Source organism: Stegodyphus dumicola, chromosome 5 (genome assembly GCF_044657685.1).
Source record: "Stegodyphus dumicola isolate Sdum_Otavi_A_Nest chromosome 5, ASM4465768v1".
Classification (NCBI taxonomy): Eukaryota; Metazoa; Arthropoda; class Arachnida; order Araneae; family Eresidae; genus Stegodyphus; species Stegodyphus dumicola.
The window spans coordinates 105,465,564-105,487,047 of record NC_140772.1 but is presented as its reverse complement, the minus strand read 5'-3'; the positions used below and the strand labels follow the sequence as shown (position 1 = coordinate 105,487,047).

General features: G+C 32.5%; 1 protein-coding gene across 3 annotated transcripts in view; it reads left to right on the top strand.

Annotated features, from left to right (window-relative positions):
* Positions 1 to 21,484, top strand: part of Coq6 (ubiquinone biosynthesis protein COQ6, mitochondrial) — an 83,984-nt gene that overhangs the window by 38,169 nt on the left and 24,331 nt on the right. For all 3 annotated transcript variants that reach the window (XM_085816950.1, XM_085816948.1, XM_035358132.2), the window contains 3 exons: positions 3,579 to 3,686; positions 5,991 to 6,069; positions 11,903 to 12,026. In XM_085816950.1, the coding sequence (XP_085673076.1) occupies positions 3,579 to 3,686; positions 5,991 to 6,069; positions 11,903 to 12,026 (311 nt within the window). The remainder of the gene's footprint in view (positions 1 to 3,578; positions 3,687 to 5,990; positions 6,070 to 11,902; positions 12,027 to 21,484) is intronic.

The following is a 21,484-nucleotide window of genomic DNA, read 5'->3' as shown; positions in this document are numbered from 1 at the left end:
AATTACTGTTTCATATTTTTAATTTTGTAATTTCTGCATGCCATCTTACCAGATTTAAACTGATGATCTATAAACCGGAAAAATCGATAATCCGGAATCGTGGAAGTCCCAACGAGTCCAGATTAACGACTTTTGACTGTATATGTTTTATTAATGTAATCAAAATTTTTGAAAGCATGATATGGAAATGAAATGATATTCAATTTAACAGTTTAAGGGGGGGAAAAGAACGAGAGACAGAGAGAGAGTTAATAAAACCGATTTCTTTTTGCACAAAAATTATGAGGAATAATTTTTGTGCAAAAAATTAATTATGAGGAATATCTTTATTTCTTGTCTGTATTACAGAGCTGGTTTAGTGTACATGGTGTTCTGGATGAGAATTTTTTTTTCAGTATTCCCTTCATAAACCATAAAATAGTAAGATTGTAAAAGGAATATAAATACCGTAATTTCCGGAAGAAACGCCGCGGCGTTTACGTGTTTAAAACTTAAATTTTCAGCGGGTGCGGCGTTTAGGTGCACTAAAAATAAAATATTTCCTATGATGGTCATTGTACATAGTTTAAATGGTCTTGTCATTGTGCATAGATTGGTGCTGTTCCCACACAAAAGACCACTCAGTTGCTTTTTGCGAACGTTATTTTGTTTACGTCCTTTCCCTTGAATGGACCTACATGCCTTATTCACCCTAAACGAGATCTCAGAACAATAACATTCTTCCCCCTGTCAAATCAACATTCTCATCAGTTTGAATAGTCTCTCTCCTCTGCCATTCGATGAATCTTCCAGGACCCATCCTCTTTCCACCCCTGCCTTTTCTGCATGGAGGTAGGAAGTAACATGGAGTCGCCCTAAACAAGTTTCTCCGTACCCTGCTCTGAAGCACCGGCGATCCCTACGTGGTGACCAAAACATTGGGTCATTTACTATTGAGTTCTATGGGATTTGACGCGTTCGGGTGTAAATATTTTGTAATTACGTCGCAAATATACATATAAATGTATATATTTTCTTTTTCTACAACACTTCAGAGTCCTAAGTATGTGAAAACAACATATTTTTAAACAACATTTCATTCTGAACGGAATTAAATGCTATACTTTTCACAGGACAGTTTTCTCAGAATGGTTTAATTTGAATGAAATATTTTCACAAGTTTTCGTTAATTACATTAGAAAAAAAAATTAAGGTAATTCGATTTTATTCGATTAAGGTACAAAAATTAAGATCAAAGTTTATTGTATTATTAATATTAAAATTATGCAATATTTCTTTTCTATTTATAGAGCTTCTTCCTAAAATACTTTCTTAAATATGACATGATTTTTTGGCTTCTTTTAAATCGAAAAATGTAAGTCAATTTATAATTAATGCTCTATTCGGTTCATTTTAAATTAGAGAATTATTAGGAATTAGCGAAATACTTTAAATAAGTATTTTGCTAATTCCTAATAATTAAATAGGTATTAAATAGTATTTGACTTTCTCTGAACATTTCTGAAAGGGAATAAAATAAGTTTTTTTTTTTAAAGTATTATTTAAAACTTGTAACTGAGTTATTATAAAATGTAAAGGGAATAATTCTTTTAATTATACTTATCAAATTTTTTTTTACCCTTCATTTCAACAATACATATTCCAAAACTCTTTATTACGTTCTTAAGTGCGCATCTCATAGCATTTGCTTTACAATACCTTTTAACAGATTGCTTTCCAATATGAACAATTCTTGCTTAAATAGTTTTATAACGTATTTGTCAACAGGATTTCAATTTATGTTTACAATTCAATATTAAGGTTATTATATATTTAGATAACATTTATAATCATTATAAATTAGATACATTTAATCATTAGATTTCTTCACAGTACTTTCACAGTTGTTTATAAGTGAATAAATTCTTCATTTCAAATACATTTATAAATAATTTAACGAATATTTACGTATTTTGTCAAAGGCAGATACATGCTTTTTGCAAGCACATGCATAAATACCCATACATATTTCCTATTTATCATTTCCGGCATGTGCAAATCTTTAATTTCTGTGCATTCACTATATTTTTCGTGTAAAGTAATTTACACTAATTTAGCATACACCCGAAAGTTTTACATAAAAAATATATATGAATATAATTTGAATGAAAATTATAAGTATTATTTTTAATACCCACTCAAAGGTCAGTTTTTCTTCAAAATTCCTCCATGATGGCATCTCTCTCTTTAGGCAGATAGCCCTTGCATGCTTTACTCTATTTAATAAAAACTTAATCTGACCTATGTGCCTAATTACAAATATTTTAACATACATAATTTTATATTTAAATTTAGCCATCAAGTTTCAAACTTTTCAAATCTTCTAGAAAATAAATTTTGGCACATCTCTTTTAGCAATTTTCTTAAAATCTATATTTTTGTCATTCAACAGCTTAGAATTTTATAAAACAAATTCATAATCAAAATCGCTGTTGTTTGTTATCGAAAAATAACCAAGATGTGATTTTTGCGTAAATGTCAGTAAACTATACAAATTGCTATTATCCATCACACTATGAATGTTTCTTCATGCGAGAGTGTCCCTTTTTCGATTTCTATGGAACTGTCGTGTGTTGAAATACTATCAGAATCTTGTCAAGCGAGCTTCTGAATGTAAACAAAGAACACCCCGTCTGGTGACCCAAGCTTCAAAGCAGTGCTTCACTTCTAGGCGGAATGGCCCCTCCTCCCTTTCCTACCTCCATGCTTTTCTGCAATTTTTTTCAAAGGCGACACAACTGCCACCTGCCTCGCAATAACGAACTCTGATGTATTTCCCCTTCAGCATGAATGGATTTTTCTTGGCATTCTGCCAAATACAGATCCCATCAGTTAGGGTACAAGTACTTGTTGGATAGTTTTTAATTAGGGAGCGGAAAATTTTTGAAAATGTCTCTAAACGGCACAGAAGCTATACATTTCTTACCTTTAATTTATTTTTGAGTTATGGTTTCATTTCATGCATTTTTCTTAACTGGTATGTCATATATCAGGACTTAGGTTGAGTTTTTGCATCTATACGGCCCACGACGATGTCACGCGCAATTTAATCTATTGTGGCATTTACACTGATGCGGCGTTTCAGTGTAATTTTAATTTTTTTCCCTCCATTTTTCTCGAGTGCAGCGTTTACGCTGATGCGGCCTTTCTTCCGGAAATTACGGTATATAATAGTATGTAACTTACAGTTAAACTATAACTTCTTTTTTTAAAACTAGGTTAGTTGAAGTTTTGACATTTGAACCCATTGGACAAGTAAAATGCATTTATGTACTAAATGAAAGAACTTTTAATTTCTTTAAATTAAAAATAATTAATTTCTTTAAATTAAAAATAAAGTAGCTATAAAACACATCAGATTTCATGTTTCTTTATTTACTTACTTGTTGGGAAAAAGAGGAAAATTGTATGTGTAATTTCATCCTTATGAAAATATATAATGAAATCAAAGTCAGTAATGAATGTACATTCATAATTAAAATTTATATGAACATGACCTGAAAATAATATTAATTGAAATGTATTTGTGTCTTTTTCAGTTGTCTGATGACCAGTGCTCTTTAGTATGGACAGTCTCTTTGCCTATGAGTGAAAAACTTCTAGAAATGCCAGAGGAGGAATTTGTTGATACTTTAAACTCAGCATTAGTTAGTATACATAAAAATAATTTTTAAGCATGAAATTATATTCCATGGGGTTTGAACTTCGTAAAATTTGTTTCATTATTATTTTAATCCAATGCTAAACTTTTTGATATTTGACAAAGTATTGATATCATATCATATATCAAGGAACTATCATATATCAGTGGTTACTATCATATATCAGTATATATATAATCATATAGTAGCAAACTATCATATCATATATATGTAGTTTTGATATTATATCATATATCAGTGGTTTTGATATTATATATATCACTGATATATATCAGTTAACACTTTTACTACTTGAAGGAATTTCCTTGTTGTTAAGTGTTTTTTGTATATTAATGGATATTATGGTCATTTATTGAAATTTTTCCGTAATTGGGAATTCTGTTTGCAGTGCATGACATTTCGGTCACAATTCTTCAGTCGCATTTTATTATCACAGCTTAAATGCTTAATTTTAATTTCTTCCACTTTTTACAGCACTTTCTGCATGCATTGCATTTGAGAAACTTAAATAATAATGCAAAGGATAATTGTAAGATAAGAATGTTATAATTAGATGCATTATAACTAGAGTGACAGTTGTGGTTATCAGTAATGAGATTATTTAACATAATGGTTCAAAAAGAGGTGTGTTCAAAAAGAAACCAAACTTTTTTCATAACATCTTTATTGCTTATTGTACAACACTGAAAGCACTGTTCCCCTTAAAGTATCCTCTGTACTGGCCAGACACTGTTTCCATTGTTTCTTCCATTTTTGGAAAGCTTTCTTAATTTACTTTATGGGATGGCACGTAGGTCTTTTATCGCATTGCCCTGAATTTCCTCTATGGTTTGGAAACAACGTTCTTTCAATGCGGTTTTTAGTTTGGGAAACAGGAAAAAGTCTGCTCAGGCTAGGTCCAGAGAATATAGTAGATAGGGCACAATTGGAGTGTGAAGTTTTGCTAGATAGCTGTGAACAAAGAGCAATGCATGAGCCAGCATGTTGTCATGATACAACATCCAAGTCTGGTTTTTTTCACAATTCAGACCTTTTCCTGCACATAGCACCCCTAAAACACACTAGAACTCCTTGCTATACTTCCTTGTTTACCACCTGATCATTGGTAGAAATTAAATGATAGACAATGCAATCAAACAACACAATCAACATCATCTTGATTTTTGACTGACTCATGCAGGCTTTTTTTGGACGAGGAGATCCTTTGCCCTCTCACTGCAACAACTGCACCTTTGTTTCAGTATCAAAGCCATAAACCCACATCTCATCGCCTGCTATGACGTCCTTTAAAAGTTTTTATTGTCATTGGAAGTGGCAAGCAATTCCTGGCGGATTTCAAAACAGATCTGTTTCGGATCATGAGTCAGTAAATGCGGCACATACTTTACACTCACACAATGCATCTCAAGTTTGTCACTCAAAATTTGAATGCATGATCCTACGCTGATGCCCATCTAATGGAAATTTTCATCTAAGTTGTAACATTTTGGTATTTAACGTTGATATTTAAATTAATTTTTGTGATTCAATTTTATTGTTCAATAGTTAATGAAAGTGCATTTTTTTAATAAAACAAAAGATAGGAAGCTCAGACTGTGCTGTAAATAGTACTGAAGTTTTATGCAAAATGTAGTTTTGCTCATAAAAGTATGCAAAAATTCTTATAATTTTACGGAATAGTTACTACCCCAAAAAAAGAAAGTAAATTTGAATAAAACTGGATTTATCCTTTTATGTAATTAGCTGTTTCATTCTATGTAATACTGGATATCCACAAGACTGAAATTAAGTTGGGCTTCTTGTTAAAATACAAGTCCGTATATGCATTTGAAAATGAAATAAGCTTATTGTTTTGATTTGACATTGATATATTTCAACTTGTAAAAAATTTCAAGTATATGTATCCTTAAATTTGTGTCTGAAATTTCAAAGTGTTAATAACATACATCAATTATAATTTTTGTTATGTATATACACATATGCACGCATATCAAGTTGTGACTGTTTTGTGTGAAATGTCTGAAGGTAATACTAAATTTAAAAATTCCTAGTTGATGAAGGAATTGGTTATAAGAGATAGAACGGAGAAATGATTATCAAGTTAAAAGTATTGTGCAGCTGTAAAGTATGATGCAGTTCATTTAAATATTCAAAAGCAGATTCATTTTGCATTGTCAATACAAGATTTGTGATGAAATGTGAGTTTGAATGTATGTTAAATATATTATTGGATTGGATATGTTATTGAAAGCGGATCCTGCAATTTTTGGTTTTTTTACTTATTTTTAGTGGAATGAAGAAAATAAGAATTCTGTTGTGGATTCAGCTGTTTCTACTTTGAAAAATATGATATCATCCATTTTTCCTGGTAATAAAATTAATCTGCTTTTGTGCATATATTAATTAATAATAATATTATTAATTAATATTATTAATAATAAAATTAATATGCTCTTGTGCATTATATTTTTTTTAATTTTAAAGATCTGCACATAATCAAGTATATTATATCAAAGTTACTGAAATTAAACTAACAAGTAGAAAATTCTGTAAATTTAGCAGATTGTTTATTCTAGATTTAAATAACTTTACTCATGCACATCTAGATGTTTATGCTTTTTTTGTATGTTTATGTATATGTATGTGTATGAGTACATATGCATTCTTTAATCAAAAAAGGAACAAAACAAGCATCCTCAGAGTATCCTTGAAACAGATTAAATTCACATCCTATGTTTTATAAATATTGTAGGATTTAGTGAACAAGTGATTAAAAATTTGAAGTGAATGATTGAATGGTAGTGTCTGTCACAGCATTCGAAAAATATGCATCAAAATGTACATATTAAGAACAAAACACAAAGAAGAGTAAACGGGACTGGAAACCATGATTATATGAACCTTTTTGCAAAGAATATTTAGATATACAGTCAAAAGTCATTAATTCGGACACCCATAATCCGGAATGATCTATAATCCGGACCTCAAAGCTACAAACTTTCTGTGCATGCGTCGCGCGTAAAACCTTTACGGCTGCGAATATTCGTGTGCGCGTGCGCAAAATACGTTTATGAATGCACGTTTAATGTATAACGGACGGTATAAGCTAAGCTAAAATTATCTAATTCAGTTAATGTTGCAGATTGCATTGTTCTTTAATCTTCGAATTGGATTTGGCTTATTATTTTTTGCTCACTTTTAGAGCAATTATATGAAAGTAAGCTTGAACTTTCGATTATATCAAATAGAATTTCTGATGTATATTTACTAATATGTAAAAGATCTACAAAGCGAAAGTATGTTGCGAAGTCCATTAAACAAAAAGTGGAATTGCTGCAAAAAAAATGGATAAAGGCATATCCTTTGTTTATCTAAACTTTAACGTTTGTGTATCTAAACTTTGTTTATCTTTAACGCTGCGGTGCGCAGTGTGATCTGTCATGCACTATCCTTATCTTCAGGGCAGATGTTTTTATTTTATTTGGCTTATAATTCCTTATTAAATGTAGTATTTCATCTCGATGCACTCCATCTTTGATATGATTTAAATCAAATTCCTCGTCATTATAATTCGCTTCCGATAGCGATGAAAGTGACAGAGGTTATTGAAAGCGAAAAAATTTCGATTGACAAATTAGTCGGTATTCTCGACATATCAATTATAGGACTTGAACAGTGGAACTTTGTAACTGAACAAGAAATTATGTCTGTTTATAGAATTAAAAAGAAAGTATTATCACAAAGAGTCCTAAATACTGTTTTGTTGTACATCAGTGACTAGCAAGATTTATTGTTTACAGTTATGCCCCGATAATGTGCAAAGACTATTTTTATGGTTGAGATTTTTTTCATGATCCAGACTATTAAATATAACAGAGAGATATAAAAATAAATATTTTCCTATTAATAATTTATTTATGCAGTAAATAGTATTCTTATGAAAAGATGTAGCTTTGGAATTTGGTTCAAGTGTACACAAATTAAGGAAAGAAAACATAATGAGAAGGATGTGCTTGAAATCTTGGTGCAATATTTGACACTGCTGAATTTAAAGCAGTTTCAACATTTTTTTAGCATTGAACAATGTTTGGATTCAATAAATGTTAAGGCTGGAGAAGTTGTTTCATAAAATATGTGGTGCTGAATAATTGAAGAACATTTAATCCCATTTCAGAAATTGGGAGAAATTCACTTCTATCATTGATGCCAAATTCAATCAAGATTTGAGTGGAAACTCACACAAAACTCAAATCATTCAAAATTCAGTGTCAAGTATTTGCAAAACTGTGTTTCTAAGATTTTGAAGTGATCTGTAATAATTTTTGCAATAAAAGTCTTATAATTATTTTCATCAACTATAAAACTTGTCTATAGTTGAAAACATTTCGAATTAATTGTTTTTCATCCTATTCTTCTATTGTTGGTCTTTTCAGTAAAACCTTCAGTTTGCCTTTTGAAGTTAATATATTGTTGTTTTCTCCTTGAAGTGACATGATAAGGTCATTTTAGTTCCTCAAAAGCTGATTTTAGCCATTTAAAGACCAGCAAGATCATATTTTTGTTCAGTTAGAGATGCAGTAATAATTTCATCTTTTAATGGCAAGCGGTCCTTATAAGTGCTTATAAGTCCTTATATTTGAAAATAAAATATAAAGGCCTTTATAGGTGCTTACTTTTTCTTTCAAGCCCTTATTTTTTTTTTTTTAGTGCATATTTTTTGCTTTTAGTGTTTTTTTTTTTTTTTTTTTTTTTAATGAATGCACTATTTTTCCCGATACCAAAGCCGAAACTAAATAAACAACTTTTCTTCCTAATATGGAATGTCAGATGGTGAATCTCTACTTAAATTACTCCCGGAAATAGCTTTTCACCTTTCTCTGCATTAACATAACCTTTGGTGTGCACGAAGAGTACAGACAGGTGACCGTCGTTCTATTGGTCAAAGAAATGCGAAAGCAGTAGAAAATTCCGGTACATTCGGCATTCTTTTCCTCCCACCCAAATACTACACACGTTTGAATTTCTATCAAGATCTTAATAATCTGCATTCTCGTTCCGCTTGGTCAGTTCATAATCATGTTTATCCGCTTGGTCAGTTCATATTCGTGTTTATTATGAGCATATGTATGAATGTTTATAATAACATAGTTGCAGTAACTGCTGAAGTATAGTAAACTTTCAAAAATGGTTGTGTGTTAACACAGATTAGCTTTCTAAGGAATAATATTCGGAATGGCTTAAATAAAGGGAAAGTAATCGAATAGTCAAAATAATTTTGTTCTTTTGGCCAATACATTATACAGTACGAAGATTGGGAGGTTCTCCCCTTTCTCCGCAAAATCTCGAATATTGAAACTGTTACAGTTCGCTGGAAAACAAGCAATTTTTTTTTTTTTTTTTTTTTTTTTTTTGTCACTTTCCAATCTGGATTGAATAGGACTAAAAGTTCTGCGATCTACCAACCCAAGCGAAGATTGGTTTTATTCTGGAAATTTAATGCCGTCTGTTGAAAATTAGAATGAAAAACACCCCAGTTATTTAGTTCTTTATTCTCCCAATACCGGCAGCTGTTGATTCCGATTGCGTAATATCACATAGGGAAAATTTAGAAAATGTTCAGAATTTAGATTTAAATTATTTAAATATCAATATGAGTGGAAAAATAAATTGTATTTATTATTAGGTTCCAAGTGAACACAATAAATATGCCTTATTATTATTTATTTTCTCTATTTTGAACTGAAATTTCATCATTAAATCTTGTAATATAGTTTAGTTCTGCATAGTTTTTTTCCTCTCATTGTAAACTAGTTCTGTAAATTGAACTGTTATTTATTATTCTGTAAATTGAACTGTTATTTAAAAAAAAAAAAAAAAAAGTAATTATTTTCCATGGTTGAGGTAATGCTTATTCTCTCTTAATAAATACTGCATTTCTTATATTTTAAATTACAAGTCTAATTTTTAAGGTTATGCAGTTGTGTATAATGTAATTAGACAGGTGCTTATTTTTTTTCTTAAAATGTGCTTGAAAAGTGCTTATAGGTGCTTATTTTTTTAACTAAAATGTGGCTATGAACCCTGTAATAAAATAATTTGATAGAATCATTTTTTGTTGTATCAGTTATTTCGTCCTGACAGACTTTTGCCATTTGTTGATAACTTGATAGGCGGCTATCAATGTGGATTATGAAGGGACAATCTACAACTGAGTAAATTTTCAACTTAAAACAGATTCTTAAAAAATGTAGAGAATTTGGAATTGAGACTCACAATCTTTTTTAAATTTTAGAACAGCATATGATTGTATTAACAGAGAACTCCTCATAAAAGGTATTCCTGAATTAAAAATTCCAGAAAAACTTATTGCACTTGTAGTCTTGACTCTCAAAGAAACCATAATTCAAGTATGCATACAGGTGATTACATAGAACAACTTGAGGTAAAGAAATGGAGTGTGACAGGGAGATGCATTGGCATGCCTCCTGTTTAACCATAGCACTCGAAAAAGTTATTAGAGACTCGAAGAACAATAGTAGAGGAAATATTTTTACTCAGTGCAAATATTGGTTTATGCTGATGACATTGGCATTATTGCCCGAACTGCATTGGCTCTCAAACAGGCATTTATGGCACTAGAACAGAGTGCTAAAAGAAGTAATTTATTTGTAAACGAAAATAAAACTAAATATTTACCTTGCTTAAAGTCTTACTTACAACTTAGTCACTTAGAAATTGACAATTATAAATTTGAAAAAGTTAACAGATTTAATAATGCATGACTTTTTATTCTTAGCAATCAAATATGAAATTTCACATGACTGTAAATATTTTTCTCTAAGGGTCATAAATTTGTCAAAATACATTACATCATTAACACATTGTAGGTATGGCAAACTCACGTTCTGCAATGTTAACATTCTTTGGAAAAAATGGGTTAAGTATAGTTCAGATGAGGAAGGTATGTATAATTTATACAAACCAAATTATTATTAATTAAAATGAGAATTAGTAATTAAAATAGAAAAATGAAATAAATATTAATTGAAAGGATTTCCATTATTATTTAATAAGTAGAGACCTGATACAATTATTTTTAAAAATAGCTGGTGTTTTTTGTTTGGAATGATGTCTGATACAATTTATTAAACATTTCATGGTAAGAAGTGCAAAGTTTCTCAGTATCTTTCATAAAGTGTCCTCTTATTTCTTCATTTAGGTCAATCTCCATTAAAAATCAGACAGTTTCTTTGTCTTTTTTTAGCAGCTCGTTTAACTTATGGGTTAAAGTTTCTTTATCTTCTTCACTATCATTGCTTTCACCATCTGCTGGTGTTATAAATCATCCAACTCATCATTTCATGATCATCATTCTTGACTAATTCTTTTATTTCTCTTACCATATGTGAAAAATCTTTCGCCACCTGTTGCTTCCGCATTTTGTAAGATTTTTTTCGCTTCATTTTCAGTTGATGAAAATCCTTTAAAATTTTTGACAACATATGGCCAGAGCTGATTCACTGTTGATAAATTTATTTGTTCACATGCAAGTTTAATCATTTCTGTGCTGTGTCTTTGAATTGCTTCCAAAATGCCATTAGTATGTTGTACTTTTCTTTATCTAGTGCTTTATTTGATGAGTTGTAAACAGACCTGACTTAATAAGCTTTGAATGTTTTTATGATTCTTTCCGGTGGTTGAATTAAGAAAGTGTTCTGGGGAAGAAATAAAATCTCTACATTTGGATGCAATGTTTTGAAGCCTTTAGCTTCATGTTCTGAAGCATTATTGAGAATAAGAATAACTTTAAAGCTCAAGTTTTGCTATTCTAATCAATGTTTGACTTCTTTAACTTCTTCTTTTATTCATATTTGTGTAGAGGTCTATTATTCAATTTATTATAACATGTGTTTTGCATAATTGCTAGGTTTATGATAAAATTTGAGGGGAAAATATAGTTATTTATCATTATAATTTTTTCTTCTGTTTTTACTTTCTACTTTTTAATGCTTGAAATGATTGGTAATCTAGTTATGCTGTATTTTTAAAGTTTTTTTTTTTTTTTTTTTTTTTTTTTTTTTGTATTACAATTACAGTTTGATAGTTGCAATGTCTTAAAAATAGTTTTATCTGTAAGCTCATGTGATGTTCAGTTAATGATTATCCTTCTTTATATTCTTGTATGTTCTATTTTACTGTAGGTGCTGAGTCAGTTCGTCAGCTTCCTCCAAGTATATTATCAGTAGAACCAAATAGCAGAGCTGCATTTCCATTAGGATTAGGACATGCAGCAGAATATGTAGCTCCAAGAGTTGCTTTAATTGGGTAAGTAAAATAATTTCTAGTTGTTTAAGATATTTCAAGATTAAATTTGAGAAGTTTTAAGCTAAGATATATGTAGAATGGTTTTAATTAAGATATATCTTTTGTAAGATTTAGAATTTAAGTTTTATTGTATGTACATTGTAAAGAAATACCAGTACTTGGGTATTAGCTGGCACTCACTGATATACTTCCAACAATCTATTGCCTCCTTTTGGGGTTAAAATATATTTCCTGTATCAACAGATTCATTAAACATGTTTTTAAATTTTCTGATGAGTATTATCTAGCAAACGCATTAAAAAAATCATCTGTATCAAACTGTTAATTCTCTGCAACTTCTCTTTGCTTCTGTTTGAACTCTGGTAATTGAGAACAGAGGCATTGCTATGTGTGGGCAAAGGGGAGCCATCTGTCCCCGGGCACAGCATCCAGGGGGCACCAAACTAATGTTACGAAATTTTAGAATGAAATGCTTCTTGGCACACAGAAAGACAACTAAATCTTCAATTGTCCTTGGGTGCTGAACACCCTAGCTATGCCTCTGAGTGAGAAGACAAATTATTTCCCACAAACAAATTCCCAGCTGTTATTCTATCATTTTGTTACCAGTTATTGACATAACATTTCTATTGCACATCTACATTATGTACAGTTTCATTGCACGAGAAAGAAATATTTGTGAGTTTATGGTTAAAATGCCACATACCTGGAAGTAATGGTTGCTTCAATTTAATTTTTTCACTAGTCTACTAAATACATATGCAAAATGTGAAATTAGCACAAGTCAATCAAGCACTGTCCTGAGAACTTTCCATTAGAAGAATATTACCAAAATATGTATGCAATGAAAATATTACATTATTCTAATTGGTCAGCAGTTGGTGTTCAGAAAGAAAAGAAGTCATTCCGACTATTCTTTAGCCAAAGAAAAACATTAACAAAAGAAAAGGGGGAAATAAAAAATTATGTATTTTCAGAAGAATCCAAGAAAACTTGTAGAGTTGTTGTGATACCTGCAGGAAAGCTGATACATAGATAATGCATAAGCAGATTACAACTAACACCCAAAAACTGAAATATCTATTTATCTAATAAAGCAGCAACAGTGGAAAAGTAGGGTAATTGTTTGCATTTAAGCAGTTTTTCTTTTGAGAAGGAATAAAAAGCATTTAATGCAAATGAAATTATAAATACAGTCAAAAGTCTTTAATCCGGACTCGTCGGGACTTCGGCGATTCCGGATTATCGATTTTTCCAGATTATAGATCATAAGTTTAAATCTGGTAAGATGGCATGCAGAAATTATAAAATAAAATATATGAAACCGTAATTTATAAAATAATGAGCAATTATGATCTAAAGGGTATCAAAACTTACAAAAAAAGAAGCTTAATATTTATTTGTTTACTTTATTAAACATTTCTTTCAACGCACGCATGCATAAAGCATACGTTACGCATAGCCGAAATTAGAAAATTGCAACCAGAAAACTATTTGATTTGTATTCGTGATATTTATAATAACCAGGAATTTGATTTAAATCATATCAAAGACGGAGTACATCGAGATGAAATACTACACTTAGTAAGAAATTATAAGCCGAATAAAATAAAAACATCTGCCCTGAAGATAACGATAGTGCTGACAGATCAACTTCCAGTTCATTGCACGCAGCGACGTCCCCCAGCGCACAGAGCAGCGTGAAATTGATAAACAGATTTCGGAACGGTTAGATAAACAAAGGATATGCCTTTATCCATTTTTTGTAGCAATTCCACTTTTTGTTTGATGGACATCGAAACATACTTTCATTTTGTAGATCCTTTGGGAGCTCCAGCATTGGAAATTCTATTTGACATAATCGAAAGTTCAAGCTTACTTTTATAAAATTGCTCTTACAGTCTGCAAAAAATAATAAGCCGGATCCAATTCGAAGATTAAGGAACAACGCAATCATCAACATTAACTGAAATAGATAATTTTAGCTTATACCGTCCGTTATACATTAAACGCGCATGCGAAAATATGTTCTGCGCACACGCACATGCGCAATCATAAAGGTCTTGCGCGCACACGTAAACGCCTATGTGCATGCGTCAATGCGGCGCATGCGCAGAAAGATTTTAGCTTTGAGGTCCGGATTATAGATCATTTTGGATTATGGGTGTCCGAATTAATGACTTTCGACTGTATAACTAGTGTAAATAATTTAAGTGTAAAATTAAATTAACTTTAATGTAATTTAACTTAACTTTAAGAGGAGACTGAAAATCAGAATGAATGAAAATAATCGTTTGTGTGCCTATGGGATTATGTTCCTGTTAATTATGAGATAATCATGCAATTAAAAAGAAAAACAAATTAATGAAAAATAATAAAGAATGGAGATTTCTCAATTATATATTAATAGATAGCTTTCTCAATTATATATTAATTCTAGTATTTTAAGAGCCCTTTATGGTTCTTTTTCTTCTTGGCTTTTAATACGTACAAGAGTTTTTTACTATAGAAATTTATATCCATTTCTCATTTGTGATATTTTGATGTCTGAGAATGAAAGAAACACGTGATTAAAAGCTATTTCATAAAACTATTTGAAAACAATATAGCTAGTACTCATTTTAATAGGCAAGGGAATTCAGGGGCATTGATTTCAATACTGTGTACCATTACCCAACATGAAATTTGACTAAATAAGCTGCTGTAAAACACCCAGTCTTCTAAATTCTGATTAGTTGACGCATTAAAGGTTAAGAAAACTTTGAGTGAGTATTCATTATGAATTGTGTAAAATAAAAAATGGGTTTATACCTTAAACCGGTAAGAACTACACCAGACACAAATTATATCAGAAATCCTTTATAAAGTTTTGCAAAAAATAACCATTATTCATATTTTAGGGACATGTAAATATAATTATAGAAATTCAATGCTTTCTCAGCGAAGATATTACCTATAATGAGCCTCCCGAAACACATTCTTTGTTTTGTATATTTCTGAAGGTTTTATTCAGAACAGATGAATTTTATAATGTTGTACTTTTTCTGAATGATAAATAGTTAAATAGTCATAATGTTTACTTACCAAAATGAGTGTTTATATTTTAAATACTGATATTAATTAGCATGTGTTTGAGGAGTTTTGAGCATAAAAAGTCGCTGAAGACTAGTAGTTTGGTCCGAGGTTCAAATCCTGCGAATGGGCTAGCTGCATGGGCATTTTCTTGGTCTTCTTCATGTGTAACATATATATGAGCCAGTTTCCCTCAGAAAGTCCTCTACAAAGGCATGGCTACCCTTAAGCAGATAGCCCTCGAGGCTTTGTGAAAATCAAATAATCCCAATGAGCATAAGAAACATAACTCGGACAATTTAGAGAAAAAGGCTTATTCATTAAAACTGCAATGAAAGTAGCAAGAAAGCTAAAATACTTTTTATTTACCTTACATATGATAATAATAACCAGTTATGTTTAACTCTGTGGTAGGATTCAGCAGATTCGCAGAACTAATTCTGAGAATACTGTGCAATTTTGTGAAGTGGTTGTTAGTATTGAATCGTAATATTTATTTACACAACTTTCAGCTACTTATTAGTTAATTTTATTGCTTATTTAATCAGTGACTAGTTCTTAAAAATTTTTAATTCCTCTTCTGATTAAATCTTATAATATGCAAAATATGTTTTTAATCGATTTAATAAGTATAATGTTCTTAAAAAGTAGAATTATTTAGTTTATATCCAGTTGTTGTATAATATCCTAGCAATTATTTACCTTAAAGTTTCTTTTTCATGTAATGGTTGGACAGTTGCTCAAAAAATGAAAATAACTTAATCCAACAGTCGTTAAGCTGTCTGATCACCAAAAATGTTGCCCACAGTGCTCTAGAAATGACATTATGAATTACTCTAGAATGAAAGTATTTCATCCTCAGAAGAAATGATAAACATACACATAAAGCAAAGTTTTATATGGGAGTTAATAATATCCCATTTGTTTTGGACTATTCCATTGGTTTTGAGTTAGATATTTGATGCTGTGAACCTTATGAAAGATCAGCACAACAGATGAGAGGCAATTCCTAATTGTTAATTATGTAAAGGAAGAATATAATATATTCAAGAGCATCAAACATGTCTATTTCATGATAAATATCTCATTAATTTTGCACTTTTAGGGTATCTGTTTGAAAACTGCTAGGCTTAAAGAGACCTATCTTTCCTGAGCATTTATGAGAAATCCATATAATGAAATCCATAATTAGGATACAAATTTTTTAAAATTTCATGGGAAGTAGTGCTGTGTTTTCATATTGTTGCATTTGTCACTTCTTCTGACACCGGTTGTTACGTTATTTTCTTCCTTCACGTTCGTATGGGGTTCGTGTGGATTTGGAGTAAATAATGATGACACTTGATGAAGTATCAAAACACACTTTATGTAGCCAGTACTAATCAGGACAGCTCCAAAACATGTTTTTACAGTCGTCGATGAACTACTATAAACACGCTGACACTATCAGCAACACAGCCTCCAGGTTATCAGGCTATGGCAGTGGAGACAGCTTCATGGGAAAGCACTAGAGTACAGCTCTCGACTCTGCTTGGTCGTTCTCAGAACTCCACGTACTCTCGAGACTTTCCATGCTACAACTCGCGATGCACTCGACGACACACAGAGCACAGCTCCCGACTCTTCGATTCAGTTGTTCCCGGAGCTCAACACATTCTCTCGACAATGCACTAACCGTGATACACTACGAGACTCTTTCGGTGCACTCGACGACCCACTCAGCACTCCCTGCCCGGCTGTCAACTTGATCAACTCCGGAGAAATTCACTCGCTAGACGAGACACCAGCTCGATACTAACTCGAACTTGATGAACGACGCACTGTCACTCGCCCTCTCGACGAGGCACACACACACTAACTAACTGCAGACCAGCAGGGTTTATATAGCTTTCGCCTTGTGTTCGAGAACATTCTGGCCTAATCTGGTAAGAATTCGTTCCAGAAGGTTCTCCATCCGCCCATGGCATATCGTCAATTTTTTTTTTGCCAAATGGGCGATTTCTCGCCAAATGTTGCAATCCTGCCTTCCCTTGCCATTTTATGGCAACCCTGAAACTGCTTTGCGGGGAAGCCATGTTACCGCGCCTGTACATTTCGTAACACTGCCCCGTCCCAAGGACTGCACATTCCGGGCAGTACAATCCTTGGTCAGTAGCCAAACTCGATACAATCCAAACGTTTTAAAAACATACAGGTAACATAACTAAAGAAACAAACATTTACATTACATACAAACTTTACACAGTAACTAGGTAAGAAAACTCATGCGCAAGAATTATGGGTACCCCTAAAAATGATTAGCAAATATTTACACTATATACAAGTTATATACACAAATTAAACTCATCACAATTTCAAATAATACAAATTAAAATTCTGAATGAATTTCAGTCTCTATCTTTTCATTAAAATATACCCGGGTCAAATACTTTTCCCACTGCAGTTCTCAGATGTATTTCTGTTTTGCATATCACAGTCTGGAAATTCAGTTCTTTCAGGCTTTTCATCCACAGGAAAATCTAAAACAACTCGTACACCACTCTGTAGATCATACGCAACATGCGTGTAGTTCACCTCGGTATCTTTAACAGATGGTACATGCGTATTTACCTCTATTTCCTGAAAACCAGTTGCGATGTTTGCACCAGGGTCATGAATAGAATCCGATCCTTTACAAGTGGTAGAATCAAGACCTTGTCTGCAAAACCTGCACTATGAGGCACAGACCCAGTTTGTGAAGTGAGGGGATTTTCTTGTAATACTGGAGCGCACTGCTTAAACTGTACTTCAGCATCTTCCATCTCTGCATTACATGCACTTTCAGATGGTTCAACACTTACTGCCTGCGACTTCATAACTTCACTATCAGTTTTGATGAACTTAACAGTCGCAATTTCTCTTTCTTCCACTTCAGGCACTTGTGAATCAAAAGCTTCTTTCCCATCTTGTATTTCTTCATGTTTTCGATCTCTATCTTTAATCCCATTAGATATTTCATCCATAATTTCTGGATCTTTCTCAGGCAGTTCATTAGCTATTTCTTTTTCTTCATCCTTGGATTCTCCGGATGCCACTACTGTCATTTTCACATCTTCTTTTACGGCTCCAGTTTCTTCTGCAAGCTCCACTTTCAGCTATTGGAGTTGCTCTCCTCGGCCGACATTTATTCTTCTCCCCCTGCTTTCTTATCTTCCAGTCCCGCTTTCAACTCTTTCAGTGCGGCTTTGATCTTAGATTTTATCTCCTCCTGTCCGGCTTTCAACTCGGCTAAAAAGTCCATCAATGTCTTCGTTTCTTCTGCCATGGTTTCCTCTGCAGGTGGGCCACTGACATTCACTCGCAAACCCCACTCCTGACTCCAATTGTTGTGTTTTTCACTTCTTCTGTCACCGGTTCTTATGTTTTTTTTCTTTCTTCATGTTCGTACAGGGTTTGTGTGGATTTGGAGTAAATAATGATGACATTTGATGAAGTATCGAAACACACTTTATTTAGCCAGTACTAATTGGGACAGCTCCAAAAACGTTTTTACAGTCGTCGATGAACGACTATAAGCACGCTGACACGATCAATGACACAGCTTCCAGGTTATCAGGCTATCACGGTGGAGGCAGCTTCACTGCGAAGCACTAGAGTACAGCTCTCGACTCTGCTCCCAACTCTTCAGTTCAGTCATTCCCGGAGCTCAACACACTCTCTCGACGATGCACTAACCACCATACACTATGAGACTCTTTCTCTGCATTTGACGACCCACTCGGCACTCGCTGCCTGGCTATCAACTCAATCGACTCCGTAGGGATTGACGCGCTAGACGAGACACCAACTCGATACTCACCCTCTCGACGAGGCACACACACTAACTGACTGTGTACCAGCAGGGTTTATATAGCTTTCGCCTTGTGCTCGAGAACATTCTGGGTTAAACCAATAAGAATTCGTTCCAGAAGGTTCTCCATTAGTCCATGGCATATCGCCAACTTTGGTGCCAAAGGTCGCCAAAAGGGCGATTTCTCGCCAAATGTAACAATCCTGCCTTCCTTTGCCATTTAATGGCAACCCTAAAACTGCTTTGTGGGGAACCCATCTTACCGTGCCTGCACATTTTGTAACAATATCACATCCATCTAAATTTAAGTCATCGTAACTTCTCCTTTTCTTTACCACAACTACCAAGTAAAATGTGTCATATGATATACATTCACAATAAGCTGAGATGATGCATATTACTTATGAGTTAGCTGTTATTATGAAAGATTGGAATTACTTGCTTTCTGCTGTGAAAGAAAATTTGGCACATCCTTTGCTCATACACAGTATTGTCATTCATAGGCAAGAAATATGAATTTAAGAGTTTGTGACATAGAGCAATAGTTCTTCGATGCTGTATGCTATATATACTCTCTAAAAATTTGTAACTGGAATGTTCTTTCTATAAATAGTTAAAATTTTAATTATACAGTATAACCAAAGGAATAGCTGCCACCACTGTTGAGGGGTCAGAATAGAGGTTTACTAGTTTGGGATTCAGCCAGTACTCACCGCGCTAAAGACATGAAAAACTTTCTTGCTGAGAGGAAGATTGATCAAATAATGATTCCGGAAGGAATGACTGGTTACCTCCAGACACTTGACATTGCAATAAACAAGCCATTCAAGGATCATTTGTGGATGGAAATCAATGAATATATTGAAAACAGAATGGTGAGAAATCATCGAGGTAATTTTGTAAAACCAGGCTCACAAGAAGTTGTGAATTGGGTAAAAAATTCATGGGCCAAAATAACTGATAGTGATGTTTCCAATGCACTACGAACAGGCTACATAGACAAGAAGTATTCATTTAATGAAAGCTATATGGCAAGATATGAGAGATTCGGACCAATGATTCAACAGCAAATGGATTTAGAAGAAAATCAGAATATAATTCAGAATTTTATTTATGACAATGTTCCAGAAGAAGATGACATGACTGTAATTGAATAAATTTAAATTTCTGTATTCTGTGTAAAATAAATATTAAATAAAAGTATATAAATATACTTTTACTTTTGCCCTCCCCTGAAAATAAGCCCTAACGCGTATTTTGGACCAAAAAAGAAAGTAAGACAGTGTCTTATTTTCGGAAAAAGATGGTATATATGTATGTATATATATATATGTGTGTGTGTATATATGTGATGTACCAGCTTTTGTCCGGAATAAGTAAATTGGTGAAGAATCATAGATGTAGTCGTAGCTTAAATCATCAGACGATAAGTTTAAAAAACAGGATCCATTTATTATTGGACAGGAGAAATAGCAGTTACAAAATCAGATATCCGGAGTAAATAAAAAAAAACTTCTAATAACTTTTTGTATGAAGTTTACTGCATCGTTACACTAAAGAAAACGACCCCGATATTCCTTTGCGAGTCCTTTTATAGCCTCTGGAAGGGCAGAGCTTCCAAGAAATGACGTCAGTCATTCCAGTTCACTTTAAATATTTCCAGAACATTCTATAACTGTACGTGTAGAAAAGGCGGAAAAACAACTGGACTACGGGGCTGTGGATTTAATTCCACGTACTTTCAAATAAGAGACCGTCGCCATTAAAGAATGAAAAGAACATACAGTTAGAATTTTAAGTGTATTCTTGACTAGGGACATATATTATTATATTTATATATATATATATATTATATTTGCTATATATATATATATATATATATATATATATATACACACACACACATATACGCAGGGTGGCAATAAAAATACTCACCAAATGTATGAATCCCTAGCTGCTTATCTGCTCAACCAATCAAAATAAAGTTTCAGATATTGTTAGTTAAAGGTATGCATTTGAGATTGTGATGAATGAAAACAATAGAACTCTTCACAGTTACAGTGAAAGAATTCTAAAATTTTCAAATGACAACACTCGCTTTTTTTCTGTGCAAATTGATGAGTGCATAAAAAACCATAAATGGTGTTGGAATTTAAAACCATAATGAGTTAAAGTTCCCCCTCTCTTTTCTTTTGTGTTGGCATTGGTCCTTGCAAATGTTTTATGGTCGCAATTTCCATCACGCATATATCATTCTAACACCATTTAAGGTATTTCAGTGTGCTGATCAATTTGCACAGGAAAAAAGTGGGTTTTACCATTAAAACATTTTGAAATGTTCTCACTGTAACACTAACCGTAAAAGTTCTGCTGTTTTAAATTGCAATTTTGAGCACCTTCATGGTGCATATTCTTTCTTATAAGTTTCCAAGTTGGACTGCAAAGTTTTCACCCTCTCTTCAGAGTACTCAAGCTGTGAAGCAAGCTTGGCATTCTGAACTCTGAAACTTCATCTATAATTTGAATGATGCATTTTCTCTTCTTCCAGTGATGGTAT